The following is an 18,062-nucleotide window of genomic DNA, read 5'->3' on the forward strand; positions in this document are numbered from 1 at the left end:
AGTCCATACTCGACACCTCCATCCTGCGACACAGCATGCTGTTTTTCCGTGGCAGAATTTCGGCGTTTCGACCCATCATAGCTTCCTGTTCAGGAATTTCAGCCAGCACTGATCATGGGATGACCTGGTTGTTGGTGCTGGTGTGGAGCTTCAGCACCCCATCGATCTTCTATCGATAATATGTACCGTACCTTGGTACGTGCTTCGCTCGGGGTAATGGGGCGGATGGAGAAGTATATCTAGAGCTCCCAATTCCTCGACTTTCCAGGCTTTTGATTACTTTTGTACGCTCGTTGTGTTCCATTTTCCCTACTACTGATTTTCTCAATCAGTGAACTGGATTTCACTTTAAAAGCTTTCTGTCTTCTTGCTCTTCTGTAGAACGGAAGAAGCTTCTACCCTGACGTCAACGCACACTCCTTCTACAATGCCTCAGCTGGACGTGGAGAAGACAATCGAAGAGCTTAGGCTCGGAGAGAAGATTGACCTGGTTGCTGGTAAGTAGCACCGAGTCGTAGAATCCTCTAACAATGTATCTCGGTTTTGGAACTCACTCGGGCTTTTTGTAGGAATTGATTTCTGGCACACCGCATCCGTTCCTCGACTAAATATCCCAAGCCTCCGCATGTCCGATGGGCCCAACGGAGTTCGTGGAACACGATTCTTCAACGGAGTTCCTGCTGCATGTTTCCCATGCGCCACGGCCCTGGGAGCAACCTGGGACACCGAATTGCTCCACAAGATCGGCCATCTCATGGGAGACGAAGCCATTGCCAAGGGCTCCCACGTTATTCTAGGTCCCACAATAAACACACAGCGCTCTCCGCTAGGTGGCCGAGGCTTTGAATCTTATGCTGAAGATGGCGTTCTTTCCGGCCTATTGGCTGGTTATTGTTCCAAAGGTATCCAGGATAAGGGTGTTGCGGCGTGCCTTAAGCACTTTGTGTGCAATGACCAAGAACACGAGCGGTTGGCCGTTGATTCTATTGTTACTGACCGTGCTACCCGCGAGATTTACCTCATGCCGTTCCACATTGCAATGAGAATCTGCCAGACGGCAACCGTTATGACAGCTTATAACAAGGTCAATGGCACCCACGTTAGTGAGAATAAGAAACTCATTACAGACATTCTTCGCAAGGAATGGGGCTGGGACGGTTTGGTTATGAGTGACTGGTATGTCTCTCATGACGGATTTTTACTCGGCATGAAGCTAACACACAAACGACAGGTTTGGAACATACAGTACTTCAGAGTCTATCAATGCCGGTCTCGACGTCGAGATGCCAGGAAAGACACGCTGGAGAGGAGATGCTCTGGCACATGCTGTATCATCGAAGAAAGTCAACGAGTTTGTCCTAGACGAGCGTGTACGCAACGTTCTGAACCTTGTGAACTACGTTGAGCCGCTTGGAATCCCAGAAAATGCGGAGGAGAAGGTCTTGAACCGCCCTGAAGACCAAGCTCTGCTGCGAAAGGTTGCAGCTGAATCCGTTGTGCTCATGAAGAACGACGACAACATCCTACCGCTCAACAAGGAGAAGTCCATTGCTGTCATTGGACCAAACGCCAAGATTGCCGCCTACTGTGGAGGTGGCTCTGCGTCTCTCGATGCCTACTACACTGTTACGCCTTTTGAGGGTGTGACTGCTCAGAGCAAGGGCGAAGTCCAGTTCGCTCAGGGAGCGTACTCCCACAAGGATCTACCCTTAATCGGACACCTCCTTAAGACAGACGATGGCAAAACTGGTTTCAAGTTCCGTGTTTATGACGAGCCCGCATCCAGCGCCAAGAGAGAGCTCCTCCATGAGTTACACCTTGTCTCATCGATTGGATTCCTCATGGACTACAGACACCCAAAGATCAAGTCCTTCCTCTACTATGTTGATATGGAAGGGTACTTCACTCCCGAAGAGGATGGGATCTATGACTTTGGCGTCGTTGTTGTCGGCACCGGCAAGCTCCTAGTTGATGATGAAGTCGTCGTTGACAACACCAAGAACCAACGCCTCGGATCCGCCTTCTTCGGCAGCGGAACCGTTGAGGAGAAAGGCTCAAAGCAGCTCAAGGCAGGTCAGACTTACAAGATCACTCTCCAATTCGGCACCGCCCCAACTTCCGATATTGACACTCGCGGGGTGGTCATCTTCGGCCCTGGAGGCTTCCGTTTCGGCGCTGCCCGCCGCACCACTCAAGAGGAGCTCGTCACCAAAGCCGTGGAGTTGGCCTCCAAGGCTGACCAAGTCGTCCTCTTCGCCGGATTAACCAGTGAATGGGAAACAGAAGGCTACGACAGACCAGACATGGACCTTCCCCCCGGCTCAGACGACCTGATCTCCAAGGTCCTCGACGTCAACCCCAACGCGGTCATCGTCATTCAGAGCGGCACCCCTGTAACCATGCCATGGGCCAACAAAGCTAAGGCACTTCTCCATGCCTGGTTCGGCGGCAACGAATGCGGCAACGGTATCGCCGACGTCCTCTACGGCGCCATCAACCCCTCTGGCAAGCTCCCCGTCAGCTTCCCCGTCCGCCTTCAGGATAACCCCAGCTATCTGAACTTCCGCTCCGAGCGCGGCCGTGTCCTCTACGGTGAAGACATCTACGTCGGATACCGCTACTACGACAAAGTCAACCTACCAACCCTTTTTCCCTTTGGCCACGGCCTCTCCTACACATCCTTCGCTCGCGAAAACCTCACTCTAGCCACAACTCCCGAGAAACCGAAGCTCGAAGACGGCGAGCCTATCACCGCCACCGTGACGGTCACCAATACCGGCAAGGTCGCCGGCGCTGAGACAGTGCAGCTCTGGGTCCTCCCTCCCCCGACTGAAGTCAACCGCCCCGTCCGAGAACTCAAGGGCTTTGCCAAGGTTCGCTTGGAACCGGGGGAGCAGAAGAAGGTGGATATCGTGGTTGAGAAGAAGCTAGCGACTAGCTGGTATGATGAGAAGCGCGAGGCTTGGGCGTCTGAGAAGGGCGAGTATGAGGTGCAGGTTACGGGAACTGGCGGGAGTGTTTTGACCTCGTCGTTTACGGTGGAGAAAACAAGGTTCTGGACTGGGTTGTAAAAATCATACAGATATCAGCATGTATTCAGCTTTCTACGCGGCTGAACACTTTCTTTTTTTCTGTTTTCGCGCTCACCAGTTGGTTTGGTGGTGGACTCTGATGAAGTTTGGTATAAATGAAACCCATCATATCCAGATCAACAGGATCGACGACAAGAATGATTGTATAGTGGCTACCACTGTCGAAGTACAGGGACCTACTGGGAAACACCTATACAGCAAGCAATCTGGTCATCCTAGTAATTGCAGGTCTTTAATACTTCAAGCTCAAGCACAAGCACAGCAGTAGCATCTTGAATGACCCCCAGCTTGAGTTGCAGTCTTTGCGAAAGCAACCCTCTCTTCTATACTTTAATAATCCTTACCAATTTAGAAACAGGGGTTTCCTACCCTGGAGTCTGACCAGGTGCAACTGCTCCAGGTTCTGTATCTACTGCAGACAGGCCGCATGAACAAAGCATGGTATATCTTTGGCAATGCATGTCAGATTATCTCATTATTGGGTCTATATTGGAAACAGTATCGCCAGTATAGTGTCCTTAGTAGTCAGGCAGCACTGGTTTGCTGCACCTCTCCAACCTGAACTCCTGCAACAGCTTGATCCTGGAGGAAGTGCAACTGGAGGCTCAGCAGCAGGTGTCACAGATTTGAAGTTGAAGTGTTCGCGCTTCATTGGGGTGGGAAAAGAAGGTGGAGAATAGGCCCCATGAGGCATGGAGTGACTAACCAGTAGCTCCAACTGCTGAGCTGGACATCACTACCAGCGTATTCTCAGCTCTGGTTCCAGGATGCTCGAAAGCCGGCAGACAACAGACTGGCTGGATCTGGATTCTCTGGTATCTCAGTCCCTCATAGGCCCGCAACTTATAGCCACTATTTGCTGATTTCTGGCAGGCTTTCTACCCGGTCATGAACCTGGCAGATATTCCACCTTAGCTACCGGACCGGGCCTATCGTCGAACTCTGACTTGCACCTGCACTAAGAAGGCTCTGATGCCCTCTAACATTGGGTCTAGCAAATACGACCACACGGTGTGGAGAGTAGGGCGCCCCGTCCGCTCAGCCGTACTTTGGCAACTCATTGAATGCGGTAAAACAGTAGATAAGCCCTGGGTTGGTTACTGTTTATCATCCGCCAGAACCTCATGTTAGGAGGACGAGAAGTCATAATCCCAGGAGGCGCCATGGGGTGAGAGTAGGGATAATTCGAGAGGGCGTAGTAGTTAAGGTTGGAGGCTGTATTATCTTGTTCAAGCAGACGCAGGTGGATTGGGTCATTTGAAGGAAGTACAGGTATGAAGAAGGTGTGACCAAGTCCATATATCTGGGTGTTCTTCTTGTTTATGGGCCTGATGTCGTTTATACTTTATATACAAATTCATGGCTGCACTAACTAAACGTAAACGTAATTAGGTAAGACAAATTATGATAATCTGCGTATAATACTCAAAGTATCTAAGATGCGCTTTCTTGTTAGAACTTACAGAAATATTTAATATCTTTATTATCTGGAGATTCATTATGCACACTACTAAGACACGAGGTATAGGATATAAATGCTATATATTTTGCCCGCAACCCATATAATCTATCAAGACTTTTCTTGATCTCCGGGACACAAACGGTAGGTTTTAGAAAATGCGGTTGTTATATTTCATCTTATATACACCCTGAAGCCAAACTAAAGCTGTCCAAACATCTCTCAAGTCCAGCTCTACGCAGCCAACTTCTCATAAAACCCCTTCAACCCCTCAAACTCCCTCTCTATAACAGCCGCACGCCCCTCACTCCTGGGTGTAATCCTGATCGGAAATTTCTTCGGACAAACCAGAAACCCGCCCTCATACCCGGTATCCACGGAAATATCAACCTTCTCCTCACCTTTCACCCGCTCAAAATCAAACGCCCAGACCAGCTTCGCAATATTGATCTTTAACGAGGCCTCGGCCATTTTCTGACCTGAGCAGATCCGCCGCCCTGCACCCCAGCCATAGGACGTTTTGCGCTGTGCGGTCGAGTCAAGCGTGCTGTTGTTGTCTTTTGTGCCGTATTTGTTCCCGTCGAGCCAGCGGTCCGAGTTGAAAATGGTGGGATTGGAGTACTCGGTCTCGTCATGGTGGATTGCCCAGGTGTTTGCAAAGAATATTGTGCCTGCAGGGAAAATGTAGTCCTTATATGTGTCTGTTTGGGTGAGCATGTGTGGGATTCCACCAGCTGCGACAGGTCTCCAGCGAAGGATCTGACGGGTGTTTGTTAGCAGGGCATATATGTATGACGTCTGAAGGCTTGATTAACACCTACCTCATGCATACAAGCCTTAATATACGGCAGATTTTCCAAGTCACTCATGGTAGGGGACCGCTCTGTCCCAACAACCCGATCGACATCTTCTTGAGCGCGCTTCAACGCACCCGGATTTTCAAGCACAGCCAGCAGGAACGACAGAAGCGTCGACGAAGTTGTATCAGAGCCCGCCTCCATGAGAATCCCACCAAGATAGGTTGTATGCTCATCGTTTAATCCGTTCTTTACTTGATCATCAATGAGCTTCTCCATAAAGCACCCTGTCCTGATCCCCTTAGCCATCCGCTCCTTTGCCGCATTATAAAGCCGAAAATACAACGCACGCTGATCCCGTCGAATCTCCTTCGCCCTGCGCTTCCACGGCGCCAGGAACTCGGGGATATGCCGCAGGAACGTGATCCCGTCGACTGGCGGCGCGGCGCCCGGTTCCAGGAGTGCAGTGAATCGACTCTGGACGTTGTAGAGAGCCTGTACGTTCGGTGAATTGAAGTCTACGCCGCGTTGACCAAAGACTGAGGCGAGTATAACAGCTGTTGTGTATCGCTGAATGTGTTCATAGTACCGGTCTGGGGAACGGGTTAGGTCAAATGCCGTCTGGGTGGCTTCGGCTTCTTGGATGGGGAGGACGCCGGCGAGTTCGCGCGAGGTGAAGAGGCCCTGGGCCGCTTTACGCAGGGCTTTCCAGCAGTCGCCGTAGGGGGCGAAGAGGATATGGGTGTGGTTTTTGCAGATGAGCTCGTTGGCGATGTAGTTATCTGGGCGGGAGGAGTAGATGTGGCCGCGTTTCTCGAGGAGTCTTGGACGGAATGATGAGCCAAGAATTTTTTTTCTTTTTTTTTTTTATATTTATATTTCCTTGGTGTATAATGAACTATTATACTCACTCTTGAACGTCTCTCCAGTCATTAAGGACCACCACATTTGTTGGGCCGAATTTGAGTCCGATGATGGGACCGTACTTCTCTGTCCATTGGTGGAAACTGTGTACATGTCGTTAGTCGCAGGCCAGACTACAAGTAGAAGAGAGCTGACTGACAGTAAAAATGCTTTCGACGGAGGAATCAGATTCAGATTTCCTATCAAAGGCAGTGGCTTTGGTCCTGGAGGGAAGTTCTTCGGTCGCAAGCTGGCCCAGGTATACGGAGCAAGTGCTACGACCAACGATGTGACAATGGCCACAACTAACGAGACAAGCAGGATCCAGAGATCGTTGCCCAGTGGGAGACCCATGATTACGATTGGAGCTCAGCTATGGGATGAAGAGGAGCCGCAGGCACCGAGGAAACAGGTACAGTTTATATGCCAGGCTCGCTAATCTTTGGCGATTAACCCAAGTCTCCAACAAAGTCCATTGGTTCATTAATGTTGCACCGAGAGCGAAGTTACAGTCCGCTGCGTCAGCATAGCCATTGAACCAGCGCATACTCATGGTATTTAGACAGGGATCAATGCCAATGAGAAAGTGGCAGGCACGGCCCGCCCCATAGTAGTCGGTGGAGCATCGATCCGAACGATTCCTTAGCCAATATGCACGTATTCCGACTGGCTGAGACCATATTATGCCTCTATCAGGCCCATTATAGCTTGCTGGGGGGCAAAAATAGAGGTCGGTTAGAACCCGATTATATCTACAGGCTTCAGGGTCCTTATTCTCTAACGAAAAGAAGAATGCCCCCAGAAGCCAAACTAATGTAGAGGAGCCTGATTCTGAACTCCTGCTTGTATGTGTTGGGTCTTGAAATGGCATACTGTATTTAGCCAGTGTAATAGGCCATTCCAAGGAACTTATCTGGATAAAGTAAATGCTGGATGAATAGTATAGATTTGGCAAAGCCCATGCCAACCCTGAAGCTTGGTAATATTCTGCAGGTAACTGTAATTAGCAAATAGCCATATACTTGCGCTGTCATGCTTTCCACAAATATCTATTATGAGAGACAGCAAATTAGATGATCAAGAACGAAGCAGCCACTCTTCCAGGCAAATAAAAACCCCACTAGAATGTGATTAAGGGCAGTAATGTTGGTCACAACAGCCAGTGGAGTTATTGATGCGGCATTTATACTATTAGATATACTTGTCTAAGGCACTTCCTCCTCACCATCCAGGCAATCCAATGATTATCTACAACACACAAATTAGCATGACTGGGAGGGGAATGGGGGTGAGAATAGAGGCACAGGGCAGGCGACAGCCATAAAAGATATTATATGGGGCAGGCATTAGTGTAACGCGCAATCAGCCTTGGCTAGAGAGGGTCAGACTCTTTCTTTAGTAAGTATAAAATTAGAGAGGTAAATACTGCAGAAAGCTAATAGATAAGATAAGGGCTAAAATCAATTAACACTCTGGTAGTAGCAGCTGGATAAATGAATAATATAAATCCTGTCAGATAGAATAGAAGAAAAGCCAACAAAAAGGTCAGGTAACAAGCCAGACCAAACTGACAGTATAGAGAATCTGGAAGTAGAGGTAAGGGGAAAAAGGTGCAGCTGCAATTTCTGACAAAGAAAAAGGGGGCGAAGCAGGCGGGCGTCTTTAGAGTTAAAAAGATGACAGGTTGTGACGGGTGAGTGCAGAATATTAGAGGAATAGAGGAAAAAGAAGGAATTGGCAGGAGAAGAGAGTCAGAACAGTAAAGATAGTTCTTATATAGTTACAGGAGCCGGTGGGCAGTGATGACAATACAGCGTATCAGGGAGCTATCCTGTAAGAGGGAAAACTAACTTGAAGAGGGAATTCACAGGTCCTCGCTTTACAAACCAAATATATAGATATTATAGCCTACTAGTACCTCCTACCGAGCCCCTAAACCACTCCGCTCCCGCGTAAAGAAGCCAGTCAGCTTCCCAATCAACGGAACCCCCTCCCTCAATCTAGAGCATGAGCGAGACATCCCCTTCTTACTTTGATCCTTCTGCTTCAACCCATCAAAATCAGATTTAAAATTCGTCCATGAAAAACTGAACTTTGAAGCGCTAGTCTGCGGCCGTGACTGCGGTTCCGGATAGCGATGAGCACTGCTGATATTGTTGCCAGCCGTATTTGGTCTACACGGCCGCCTTGAAGGTTCGTTGGTTGGGTTATATCGCCTCATTCCAGTGGTCATCCGTTCCATCACGGCTTGTTGGAGATCTTTATTACGCTGGGATTCCTCGTCGGGGGTGAGGAGACGAGCCTGCCCGGTGCTGTCAATTATGATGTTGCGGCTTTGGGGCCGATTCGTGTCTGATTCGGATGCGGTTACAGAAGTCGTGGGTCGTTGAGTGGACTCATTATGTCTGGATAACCCTAGGCTTGGAGAGGTGTCGGTTGTTAAGGTTTCGGAGGATAGATTCATGGTGGCGCTTGCTGGGTTGAGGAAGACTTCGGTGTTTTCGGGGATACTCCCCTTGAACGCTAGTGGTTCGCAGGGTGATGAATCGGTCAGGAAAGCATTTGTGGCATTTTTCTGTTGCCGCGGGTATCCTGCTATGATCGTGCCTGTCATTGACTGCGGTTCGTTCAGCCTGGGGCTGTGAGACGAAGACTGGCTGCATGACAGCTCCGTAGAGTTGATGACGCTGGTGTTGGAACAGGAAGTGCCGGTTCTGGTGTTACTGTTACTGAATACCGACATGGATCTTGTCTCTCCAGAGTCTGACACATCGCCAGAGCGAGAGTTCAGAACTCTCATGGTCTGCATGCTCGGTTGTTGGGTGAGTCCCACACCGGAGTCATATCCAGTTGCCACGGCTCCTTCCGGCCCGAACTTAGACGAAGGATACTTCGATGGCAGTTGCGCGTTGGTTCTAATATTTCCCACTGATCCTGTGCGAACTGCGCGACGGGTGACTGGGTTGTTACCCCGAGATGGGACACCATGTTCGATTCGATGCGCAAGCAAGGAACAGGCATATCTAATTTCTGACTCCAACTCCCGCGGGATATATTGACGGCTAATTAAATGCGAATGAGAATTAGGAGGGCTCGGTGTGTCAACGAAATGGTAGTATTGGGTAGGTTTGTCGTCGAGGGGTGCTGCGAAGGTCGGTGGTTTCTATATCACTGTCAGTACCGTTCCGGATGGTTAGATCACGTAGGTCATCGCACCTGTGACCCAAACAGGAGAGACAGCGACGCACGCCTCTTCAGCGAGGTTTTCTTGGGAACAAGGGCATCCATAATTCGGACGAGGACGATATCATGTAGTCTGTCTGGGCAGCACTGCTCACCAGAGTGTGCGTAGTTGAATCACACAACTACACAGACACAAAACAACGGGTGTTGGGCAACCAGTCCCAAGCAACCAGTGGATACAAAAGAAAACGAGCTATGTGGCTAATCGAAAGTGAACAAGATTCGATGAAATGAGAGAGCCTATCCGGCGCAACGCACTGGAATGCGGGGGAAGTTAAAACAATGCTTGAGTCAGGTAGCCCCAAGTAGGTGGGTTCTGAGAGCCTCGACTCTTGTAGGATGAGGAGACAATGCAGAAACAAGGAAGTTCGATTATTAGCATCAACTCTGTCTGCCACATACGTATGCGAAGCGTTTAGTTCGGCGAGCGGAGGCAAGCAACGCAATCGTGGCGTCAAGCACAACAAAAATGACAGAAAGAAAAGGGGAATTCAATGATCGGCTGATAGGCGCTGAGAGAAGCACTATCTAAAAGAAAGAAAACGAATCGAGCAGGAGAGAATGAATGACTATGATGATAGGGGAAAGAGGAAGATGGGCGAAGACAGGAGGCAGAAAAAAAAAAGCAGCCCAAAGTCGTACAGCGTCACGGGCCCGTGGAACACGCGACATCTTCAAGTAGCCTAAACCTCAGGCGGGCAGGAGTTGCAGCAGGAGAAACAACGGCTATTTGCTGTGTGTGAGAAACAAGCATACAGGGTCTGAAACTCGGCCCTTTGATTGAACTCAGATCATCATCGTCATAGGGAGGCCTGCGGCTGCAGACTGCGAGGCAGCGGATGAGAGGCCGATGATCTCGGAGCACAAACAGGGCGGCGAGGGTTTCTCGTCGCAGTGCATAAGACTCGTGCTAGACGGGGTCTCACAAGACGCCACCCCCATTGCAGTGTGCACGATAGCAAGCACGGAGGGAGACCCTTTTGGGCGGGAGCGTTGCAAGCCGTAGCCAACAATATGATTTGTTTCACGATCGTATAAATCGCCCTGAATTGATCAGTGGGAGCTCCTGCAAGGGGTATCAGCTGAACTGCGCAAGGGATAACTCAAGGGGTTGGCCAACTGTCGCCCTGCCTGACACATCACATTGGGCTGGGTTCATCAACTGTGGTCATAATCGACTGAGGTCATTTGATGGTGGTCATCAGTTGGTCTACACAAAAGAAGGTGGAAAAGAAAGTATGATAATATGCATTCATATGCGGTTTATATTTTGTAATACTGAAAGTGTCGGGAATCCCGAATGTGGCCCATCACCCTCACGAAATTGAGTCGCAAGAGACCGCTTGGTCGAGGGCTTTGTATAATGGGGAGCAGTTGGATGCTTCTTTACAGTCTGACCTGTGATTTTGGTTACGGGAGAGGCAGTTGGATGCTCATCTCCCTGACTGGTTAAGAATGAAAATAATAAAGCTGCAACTCTACTCCCTCGAGGCTCTGAAGATGGCTGATCGCCGGCCCGTACTCTCTTGCCGAGAGAAGGCGTCGGACCCTGCCCACCTGCAGAGCACCAACTTGTGTGAAGGCTGCATAATTCTGCGCCAACGGGTGATAATCTGCTTGGTTATGTTTACCAAGCGGTAATATCATCTACCTCCGCTTCTCCGAAAGTGCTGTTCTTGGTTAGCTTACCAACACCGTCAATTGCGGCACCATCGGCGGGAGACTTGGACATGAGGTCGGGCAGGACTTCACGGAAGAAGTCCAGGATGTATCGGTTTACCTGCTCAAACTGGAGCAGGAAGGCATCGTGACCCTCGGGGCTCTCAATGCGCTTAAGCCTCGAGTCGGGAATTCCCTCGGCAATTTCCTTCTGTTCCTCAAAAGTGAACAGACCATCGCTCTCAATTCCGAGAACAAGCACAGGCTGTTGGATCTGCGAAAGCGCCTCGATAACAGGATTCTCGGAGGCTGCGCTAACCCTGTCGCGGGAGACGTCATGTGTGTCAAGCTTACGAGTGATGGCGATGTAACAGTTGGCGTCGAACCGTTTCACGAACTTGTCTCCTTGGTAACGGAGGTAGGACTGGGCAGAAAAGTAGGTTGCGGGTCGCTTCTGGGTGTTTCCATTGGTGTTGTTGACAGTTTTGCTGAAAGTCTTTGTACCAGAAAATTGCGGGTCCATGTACTGCACCTCGGCTTTTTCGGGGGCAGGAGAATTACGGCCATTCGGACTCCAGTTACCCTTGTGGCCATCATTGTGGATAGCCCAATGCTCGTTCGGGGGCGTAGGCACCCTTTCTGTGCCATTGATGTTTTGGCGCTTGGACGGGTCTGGGACATTTCTGCCGAACCGAGACTCAAACGAGTTACGGCTCCGGTAGGTCAGAAGGGCCGACATCCGGGCAGCGCCGAGACCAGCAGCAGGGGGGTCGTCAAACGGATAATATCCGTTTTCGTACTTGGGGTCGCTGTAGATGCTCTGACGCTGGGCCTCTCCCCAGCTGATGCACCATGCGGAGTGGCGGGCCGAAGTAGCGATAGGAACGATGGCACGAACATAATCCTTCCCGAAGAAGGCATACTCAAGGGTAAGCATTCCACCCATAGAGCCACCGACTACCGCTGCAATTTGTTTAACACCAAGATCATCAAGGACCAGCTTGTGAAGCCTTGGCCAAGTTAGCACCGCAGTGGTGTGATAACGGACTTAAATGTCACTCACCTCACGTCATCACGGACTGTCGTAAGAGGGAACTCGGGCCCATAAAGCCCATTCTCCGGGTTCCCATCCTTATATGTCACCGCGCTTGCGCTTCCGTAAGGACTTCCAAGGCTGTTGAGGCAGATCACGAAGAAACGCGAGATATCGAAGGCTTGGCCCGGGCCACCAAGTAGCGGTCCCCACCAGTCAGCCACATCGGCGCTACCACTCAGAGCATGGCAGATGACGAGGGCATTATCACCTTCAGGTGATAGCTTTCCGCGAGACGTATAAGACACCGGGACATTGTGAAGGGTCACGCCGGATTCTAAGGTGAAGGAGGGGATAATGACGAATGATTGATCCGTAATTAGGGCAGAGAATGGGTTCTCAGCTTGGGATTCGACTCTCTCTACGGGATTTAGTAGCTGTCCAACTCGAATAGGGGAAATAAAGAGGAGGGAACGTGTGGGGGAAACTGACGGAAGCGCGGGGTGGAAGAGTCTGTGGTCATTTTGCACCACTTGGTAAACGGATAATCAAACGAGTCAACTATTTGAGAAAGACAAGACAGTTGAAAGAAAGATAATCAAAGGAAATCGAAGGAAGTGAAACAAATCTATGCTCTCATCAATGACAGAATCGCGGGGGGCAAAGGTGGGAGATTTTTAGCACGAATTTGACCCCAAAGGCGATGACTCTTTCCAAAGACCCGCCATCGGAGTCCAATCAGCAGCCTCATATTCATTTCCTTCGGCCATTTTCCGTCGGCAAAACTAATCTTCCGTGAAGATCCAGCGATGACTCTGTGTGTATGCCTCAGGCATCAAATATGGCGGCACAGTCTATGCAAAAATGTCTCCCCCTTCCGGTCCATTGGCCGCTTTCTCAAGCCTTTCAGAAGTTGTTTTGAAGACTCGAGGTATATTTGTGTCTTCGAAACTCTGTCCCTTTAGGATCATATCTGCGAGTCCCTTCGTGGCAAGGAAAATCACTGGCATGCCATGCCCATCATACCCGGCGCATATATATTGCCCAGGATTTTCAGGAATCTCACCAACGTGAGGCGCGATATCGTATGCATAACCCATGACTGTTGCAAGCCGTTAGTAAACTCATGTTCAGGGGCTTCAATTCCAGAATAAGACACTTACTACCAGTCCAAATCTCCTTAACATATGCGCCACTATCATCCCATCCTTTAAAAGTACGCTGCATGAAATCATCGTAGTAGTTCTTCGCAGGCTCAATAAGAGCGCTATCATCGATAACGTTATACCATTGTTTCCTATCCTCGACGAAGGTGTATTGTGCACCACCGACGATAATACTTCCATCCGGCCGGGTAATCATGTAACTCTGCCCAGTCGCTTCAGGCGATCTGATAACGTACGAGTATGGTGAAAACGGGGGTTCCTTTCCATCCGGAACCGTTATGTGGCAGCAAATTCCTCGGCACGGTATGATATTCGCAGAGTACTGGGGTAGTAGCCCTGAGGTATATGCGTTGGTTGCGTACACCACCTTCGATGCGGTAATGGTTCCACGCGGTGTGTGAACAATTTTGTCGCCATCTTGGGTCGTCACCGAAGTGACTGGTGTCGATGTTTGGATATTGATCAGCGGCGAGCTTATTATCTTGGAAAGAAGACCTAGTATTAGTTTATAAGGCCATAGAGAACCCGTTGTGGAGGATAGACACGCTTTGGCACCCTTGACACCGGAAATCTAGTAATATCAGCCATTGTTTCCGATATAACCACATGATAATGGTTAAAACCATGAGCATACAGATTCCGCAAACTTTTGGGAAGTATAATGGATGTCAGAGGTGTATTCAAGCCCTTGAGCAACAAGCGCTTCATAAGTTTGCCTTGCTTTTTCGCCATCAGCCTCGTTCAAATAAACGTTCAAACACCGCGTCAAGTTCAATTCGCAGTCGATATCCTCTTCGGCTATGAGACTTTTAATGGCGCGTATGTGGGCAATCTCAAAGTTTGCGACTTCGGCCGCCGCTTCGATTCCGTATCTTTCGATATACTTTGGGATATTCCAGTATAGGTCTGGGCGTAAATGGCCACCTAAATTCTGACATTAGAATCCACTTGCTCATCTTTGACAAATGAAGAACACATGGTGACTGACCGTTACGACCAGTAGCTCCCGAGCATATCTGTCTCGCTTCGAGAACGGTAATTGCGGGGTGGGGTTGATCGGAGTGGGAAAGCTCTTTATACAGGTGATATGCGAGACTTATTCCAGTGTATCCTGCCCCGATGATCACAATATCGCTTTTCTTGGGTAGTTCTGAGGTGGTTCGGAGTTCATCAAGATGATGGAGCTCGGTGCGCCAGAAGGGCAGTGTGGGGTTTTCGACTGGTAAGAAAGGCGGCAACGAGGTTTTATGAGCCATGCTTGAAATGGCCTGTTCTTTGGTGTGTTTTACTGTCTGGACCTTATTGTTATAAGATAAGCATTGAACAGTGGCCGTATACCTAAATCTCACAAGGTGCGGGGAATTGGAGTCATAAATAATGGAGGTTGCGCTATTGGTGCCTGATATTGGCCGGCAACCGCCTTGCTACTTATATGACCTGGGGTTGCCCTGGCCTAGCGCTCGAAATCTTGTTCATTTGTTACTGATAAGTCATAAATAAGTGTTTTCAATGTTCAGAGATTCAGCAGCTCGTTTGCCGTTTGCTCAAACGCCCGCATCGCTGCTTTGTACAACTCCGGGCCCATGCTAACCCTGGCAACACCAAGCTGCTTTAATTCTGGAATTGTAAGATAACCGTCTTTGAGAACAAGTTTGACGTTTATCTTCCCATCCAAAGCGGAAACAAGTTTCTCAATTTCTTCTCTTGACACACCCCTACCTCCAGGGCCTCCCCATACAAAGACGGTGCAGGCACCGGCTTTCAGGAAAGCCTTGCCTCTCTCTATCGCATCTTCAATCGACCCACCGCTCGCAATAATGTCTGTGCGTGCGTTGATAACGAATTCTGGCACTCCTAGATCACGAGCTGTCCGAAGAGCAAGCTCTATCCGGTTTATAGCTTCTGGAAGAGGCCTCACTTGATTGGTGCTGTTATTTAAATCCTCGATATTGCATCCCACAGCTCCCAATTTGATGACCTCCTTGATGGTCTCCGCGACATCGTAACCATCTTGAACATCCACGGACAGAGGTAATTTGGGAAGCCCATCCACTGTTAAACTAGCCGCAATCGAGCGTACACTCTGGATGTTCTGAGAGAGAGTTAACTCGCTATCTGCGATGCCTTGAGAGGCGGCGATAGCGAAGCTCGCAGTTGCGATGGCAGCAGTGGCAGGGTGATTTGCAATGAACGAGGACGTCGCTGCGTCATATACATTCGTCAGTACTAATGGCTGACCAGGAACATGGAGGTTTCGAAAGCGAATTGCAAGTTCATTCTGTCGAATATTGATAGACATGGTACTCCGTATAGTGTTGACGATATATATCCAGGGCTCTCGCCTATTTTTCGGTTAACTTGGGTGTTTGCTCGGCGTTGAGTGAGGATTTATTCCTAAGACGCAACTTCGAAAACGATACTCCTCCATTTATAAATATCGATTGAGTCACTGCCTCGTATTCACGAAGAGAGTTGTTGCTGCCAAAGTGACCATTCAGACGCCACAAAGACAGAGAAGAGGCGCTAACCCACAAACGGCAAGGCCGAAATTCTGATGTTCCGAAACTGGACTAGCGTCTGGGACAGCCAAAGGTCCGAGTCGTCTCGCGTCGCATACCTCCTCGACTCTTCAACCCGTCCAACTTGCGAACAGCACCCCAGCTATGCGAGATTTCGGTTAACACTACGACTTATCGCCAACAATCTACCCGAGTACATTTCCGACTGCGCACCCCGTCGCCATGACCGATTATTCGTCATGGAAGGTGACTGATCTGAAGGCGGAGCTGAAGCGACGCGGTATTCCCCAGACTGGATTGCGAGTGAAACAACAGATTATCGATAGGCTGGTGGAAGAAGACAATAAAACGCAAGCTGGAGGTGCAGATGAAGCTACTACAGCTCCTGAGTCGGAGCCACAGGAAAAGGCGCAACCTGTGGAGCCCGAGGCCCCTACCGCCGCTGAGAAGACGGACAGTGTTAATGACGCGCCAGTACAAGAGACCGCACCGGCTGCCCCCGAAGCCGCGGAGGAGGTAAAAACAGCGGACGAAAAACAGGCTGAAGAGCCTCCAGCACAGCCCGACGATTCGGCCGCACCCTCGCAACCTTCGCAAGCGGAAGAACCTCCGACAGAAGCGCAGGAACCTCAAGCCGCGGATACACAGACTAAGGTTGGCGGAGAGGAAGCTGAAGCCGAGGCTGCCGTCAAACCAGTTGAGCGGGCTCCTGGAAATGTAGCCGAAGTAGAGCCTCAGGACGAGGCGAAACCCCCTGAGGCCGAAAACGCCGCGCCCGGCGCTCAGACATCAGAAGTGAACACAGCGCTGTCAACGCCACTCCCTACAGAAGAGCTTATCGAGGATGTTCGGAAGAGGAAGCGGCGCAGTCAAAGCCCTGCCCCCAGCCTTAACGAAATTGCAAGGAAGAAGGCCAAAGCTCTAGGTCATGATGAACCTCAAGCATTGTCGGAAGAGAAAGACACAACAAGCGCGAAGAGCACCGATGGGGCTGCCGAACCTTCACAGACCCATGATGAAACCCAGGCTAAAAAGGGCACACCTCAGAAGCATGACATGCGTTTCAAAGGTTTATTCTCATCTACTGGGCGTGAACAGACTAGACAATCCCCGCCGCCAGTCGACACGGAGATGGAGGATGTTACAGTCGAGCCGGCCTTACATGCTGCGACCTCTGCATTATACATAGACGGTCTTATGCGCCCTCTTCAACCTGCGGCCCTCAAGAATCATTTGCTCTCCGTTGCAACTCCGGCCGGAAGATCTCCCAATCCCGATCTGATAGCTGATTTCTATCTGGACTCGATTAAAACACATTGCTTTACCAGATTTGTCGACGTCTCGACAGCATCCCGTGCTCGCAACGCTCTCCACGGTACAGTATGGCCCAACGAGAAGAACAGAAAAGGGTTGTTCGTCGATTTTATCCCCGAGCACAAAGTGCAGGGCTGGATCCAAACGGAAGAGGAAGTTCGCGGAGGCCGTGGTCCTCCTCCACGCTGGGAAGTTAAATATGATAAGAGAGGCGACGAAGTTGAAGCGGTGCTGGAGCAAGTTGATCCGAAGAACGCTGGGACTCATGCTCCACGTGGCGCAGAACCAAAAGAATTCTCACACCCTCCTCCTCGTGGGCCCCGAGCAGATATGCAACCGACGGATAGGCGGCCCAGTGGCCCATCACAACCCAGTGGGAGTTCTCAGCCTGGGCAAGGGTTCAAGCCACTCGATGAACTTTTCAAGTCAACTACTGCGAAACCCAAGCTTTACTACCTTCCAGTACCCCGGGAAGTCGCAGATCGACGCCTAGATAGGTTTGACGATCTGATACGGAAAGGGTCTTTCCCGCGACGAGGCGGAGACGAGACGCGGAAATTCACATTTGAAGACGACGACCGGTTTGTCGATTCAGGACCGGAATTTGCCGGCCGTGGAAGAGGTCCGCGGGGAAGAGGACGAGGGCGCGGTGGAGGCATGTTTGATTCACGAAGAGGAGGTCGCATGGATCGATATTGATTGAGTTTCTGGCGTATTTCAGTATCTACTATATCTACTACACCACTTGATATTCTAGTATACGGCCAGGGTTTGTTTGGGGTGCTGTATTATAGGTATTGGGGACACAAAAGCCAGGGCAAGCCGGTGTATATTAAATGTTCACAGCACTGCCATGAATAAAGACATAGAAAACCAT

At 50.1% G+C, this 18,062-nt stretch overlaps 7 protein-coding genes across 7 annotated transcripts; 2 read left to right on the forward strand and 5 right to left on the reverse strand.

Annotated features, from left to right (window-relative positions):
* Positions 1-427: 427 nt before the first annotated feature.
* APUU_20538S (beta-glucosidase H) lies at positions 428-3,071 on the forward strand (the record flags this gene model as incomplete). Its single annotated transcript, XM_041699190.1, has 3 exons — positions 428-497; positions 570-1,176; positions 1,232-3,071. 3 exons carry the CDS (start codon positions 428-430, stop codon positions 3,069-3,071), a joined length of 2,517 nt encoding a protein of 838 aa, XP_041552300.1.
* A 1,714-nt stretch (positions 3,072-4,785) lies between these two features.
* APUU_20539A (cytochrome P450) lies at positions 4,786-6,605 on the reverse strand (the record flags this gene model as incomplete). Its single annotated transcript, XM_041699191.1, has 4 exons — positions 4,786-5,310; positions 5,373-6,171; positions 6,260-6,355; positions 6,412-6,605. 4 exons carry the CDS (start codon positions 6,603-6,605, stop codon positions 4,786-4,788), a joined length of 1,614 nt encoding a protein of 537 aa, XP_041552301.1.
* Positions 6,606-8,172: 1,567 nt separating this feature from the next.
* APUU_20540A (uncharacterized protein) lies at positions 8,173-9,539 on the reverse strand (the record flags this gene model as incomplete). Its single annotated transcript, XM_041699192.1, has 2 exons — positions 8,173-9,414; positions 9,468-9,539. 2 exons carry the CDS (start codon positions 9,537-9,539, stop codon positions 8,173-8,175), a joined length of 1,314 nt encoding a protein of 437 aa, XP_041552302.1.
* A 1,582-nt stretch (positions 9,540-11,121) lies between these two features.
* On the reverse strand, positions 11,122-12,709 carry met2 (homoserine O-acetyltransferase; the record flags this gene model as incomplete). Its single annotated transcript, XM_041699193.1, has 3 exons — positions 11,122-12,163; positions 12,217-12,607; positions 12,679-12,709. The coding sequence occupies 3 exons, from the start codon at positions 12,707-12,709 to the stop codon at positions 11,122-11,124; spliced, it is 1,464 nt and encodes a 487-aa protein (XP_041552303.1).
* A 331-nt stretch (positions 12,710-13,040) lies between these two features.
* Positions 13,041-14,608, reverse strand: APUU_20542A (NAD(P)/FAD-dependent oxidoreductase; the record flags this gene model as incomplete). Its single annotated transcript, XM_041699194.1, has 4 exons — positions 13,041-13,288; positions 13,350-13,923; positions 13,987-14,276; positions 14,341-14,608. 4 exons carry the CDS (start codon positions 14,606-14,608, stop codon positions 13,041-13,043), a joined length of 1,380 nt encoding a protein of 459 aa, XP_041552304.1.
* A 257-nt stretch (positions 14,609-14,865) lies between these two features.
* On the reverse strand, positions 14,866-15,651 carry APUU_20543A (isocitrate lyase/PEP mutase family protein; the record flags this gene model as incomplete). Its single annotated transcript, XM_041699195.1, has 1 exon — positions 14,866-15,651. One exon carries the CDS (start codon positions 15,649-15,651, stop codon positions 14,866-14,868), a length of 786 nt encoding a protein of 261 aa, XP_041552305.1.
* A 442-nt stretch (positions 15,652-16,093) lies between these two features.
* APUU_20544S (SAP domain protein) lies at positions 16,094-17,884 on the forward strand (the record flags this gene model as incomplete). The annotated part of the gene is made up of 1 exon (XM_041699197.1): positions 16,094-17,884. The coding sequence occupies one exon, from the start codon at positions 16,094-16,096 to the stop codon at positions 17,882-17,884; it is 1,791 nt and encodes a 596-aa protein (XP_041552306.1).
* Between the last annotated feature and the right edge of the window lie 178 nt (positions 17,885-18,062).

This window comes from Aspergillus puulaauensis, chromosome 2, assembly GCF_016861865.1.
Source record: "Aspergillus puulaauensis MK2 DNA, chromosome 2, nearly complete sequence".
Taxonomy (NCBI): domain Eukaryota; kingdom Fungi; phylum Ascomycota; class Eurotiomycetes; order Eurotiales; family Aspergillaceae; genus Aspergillus; species Aspergillus puulaauensis.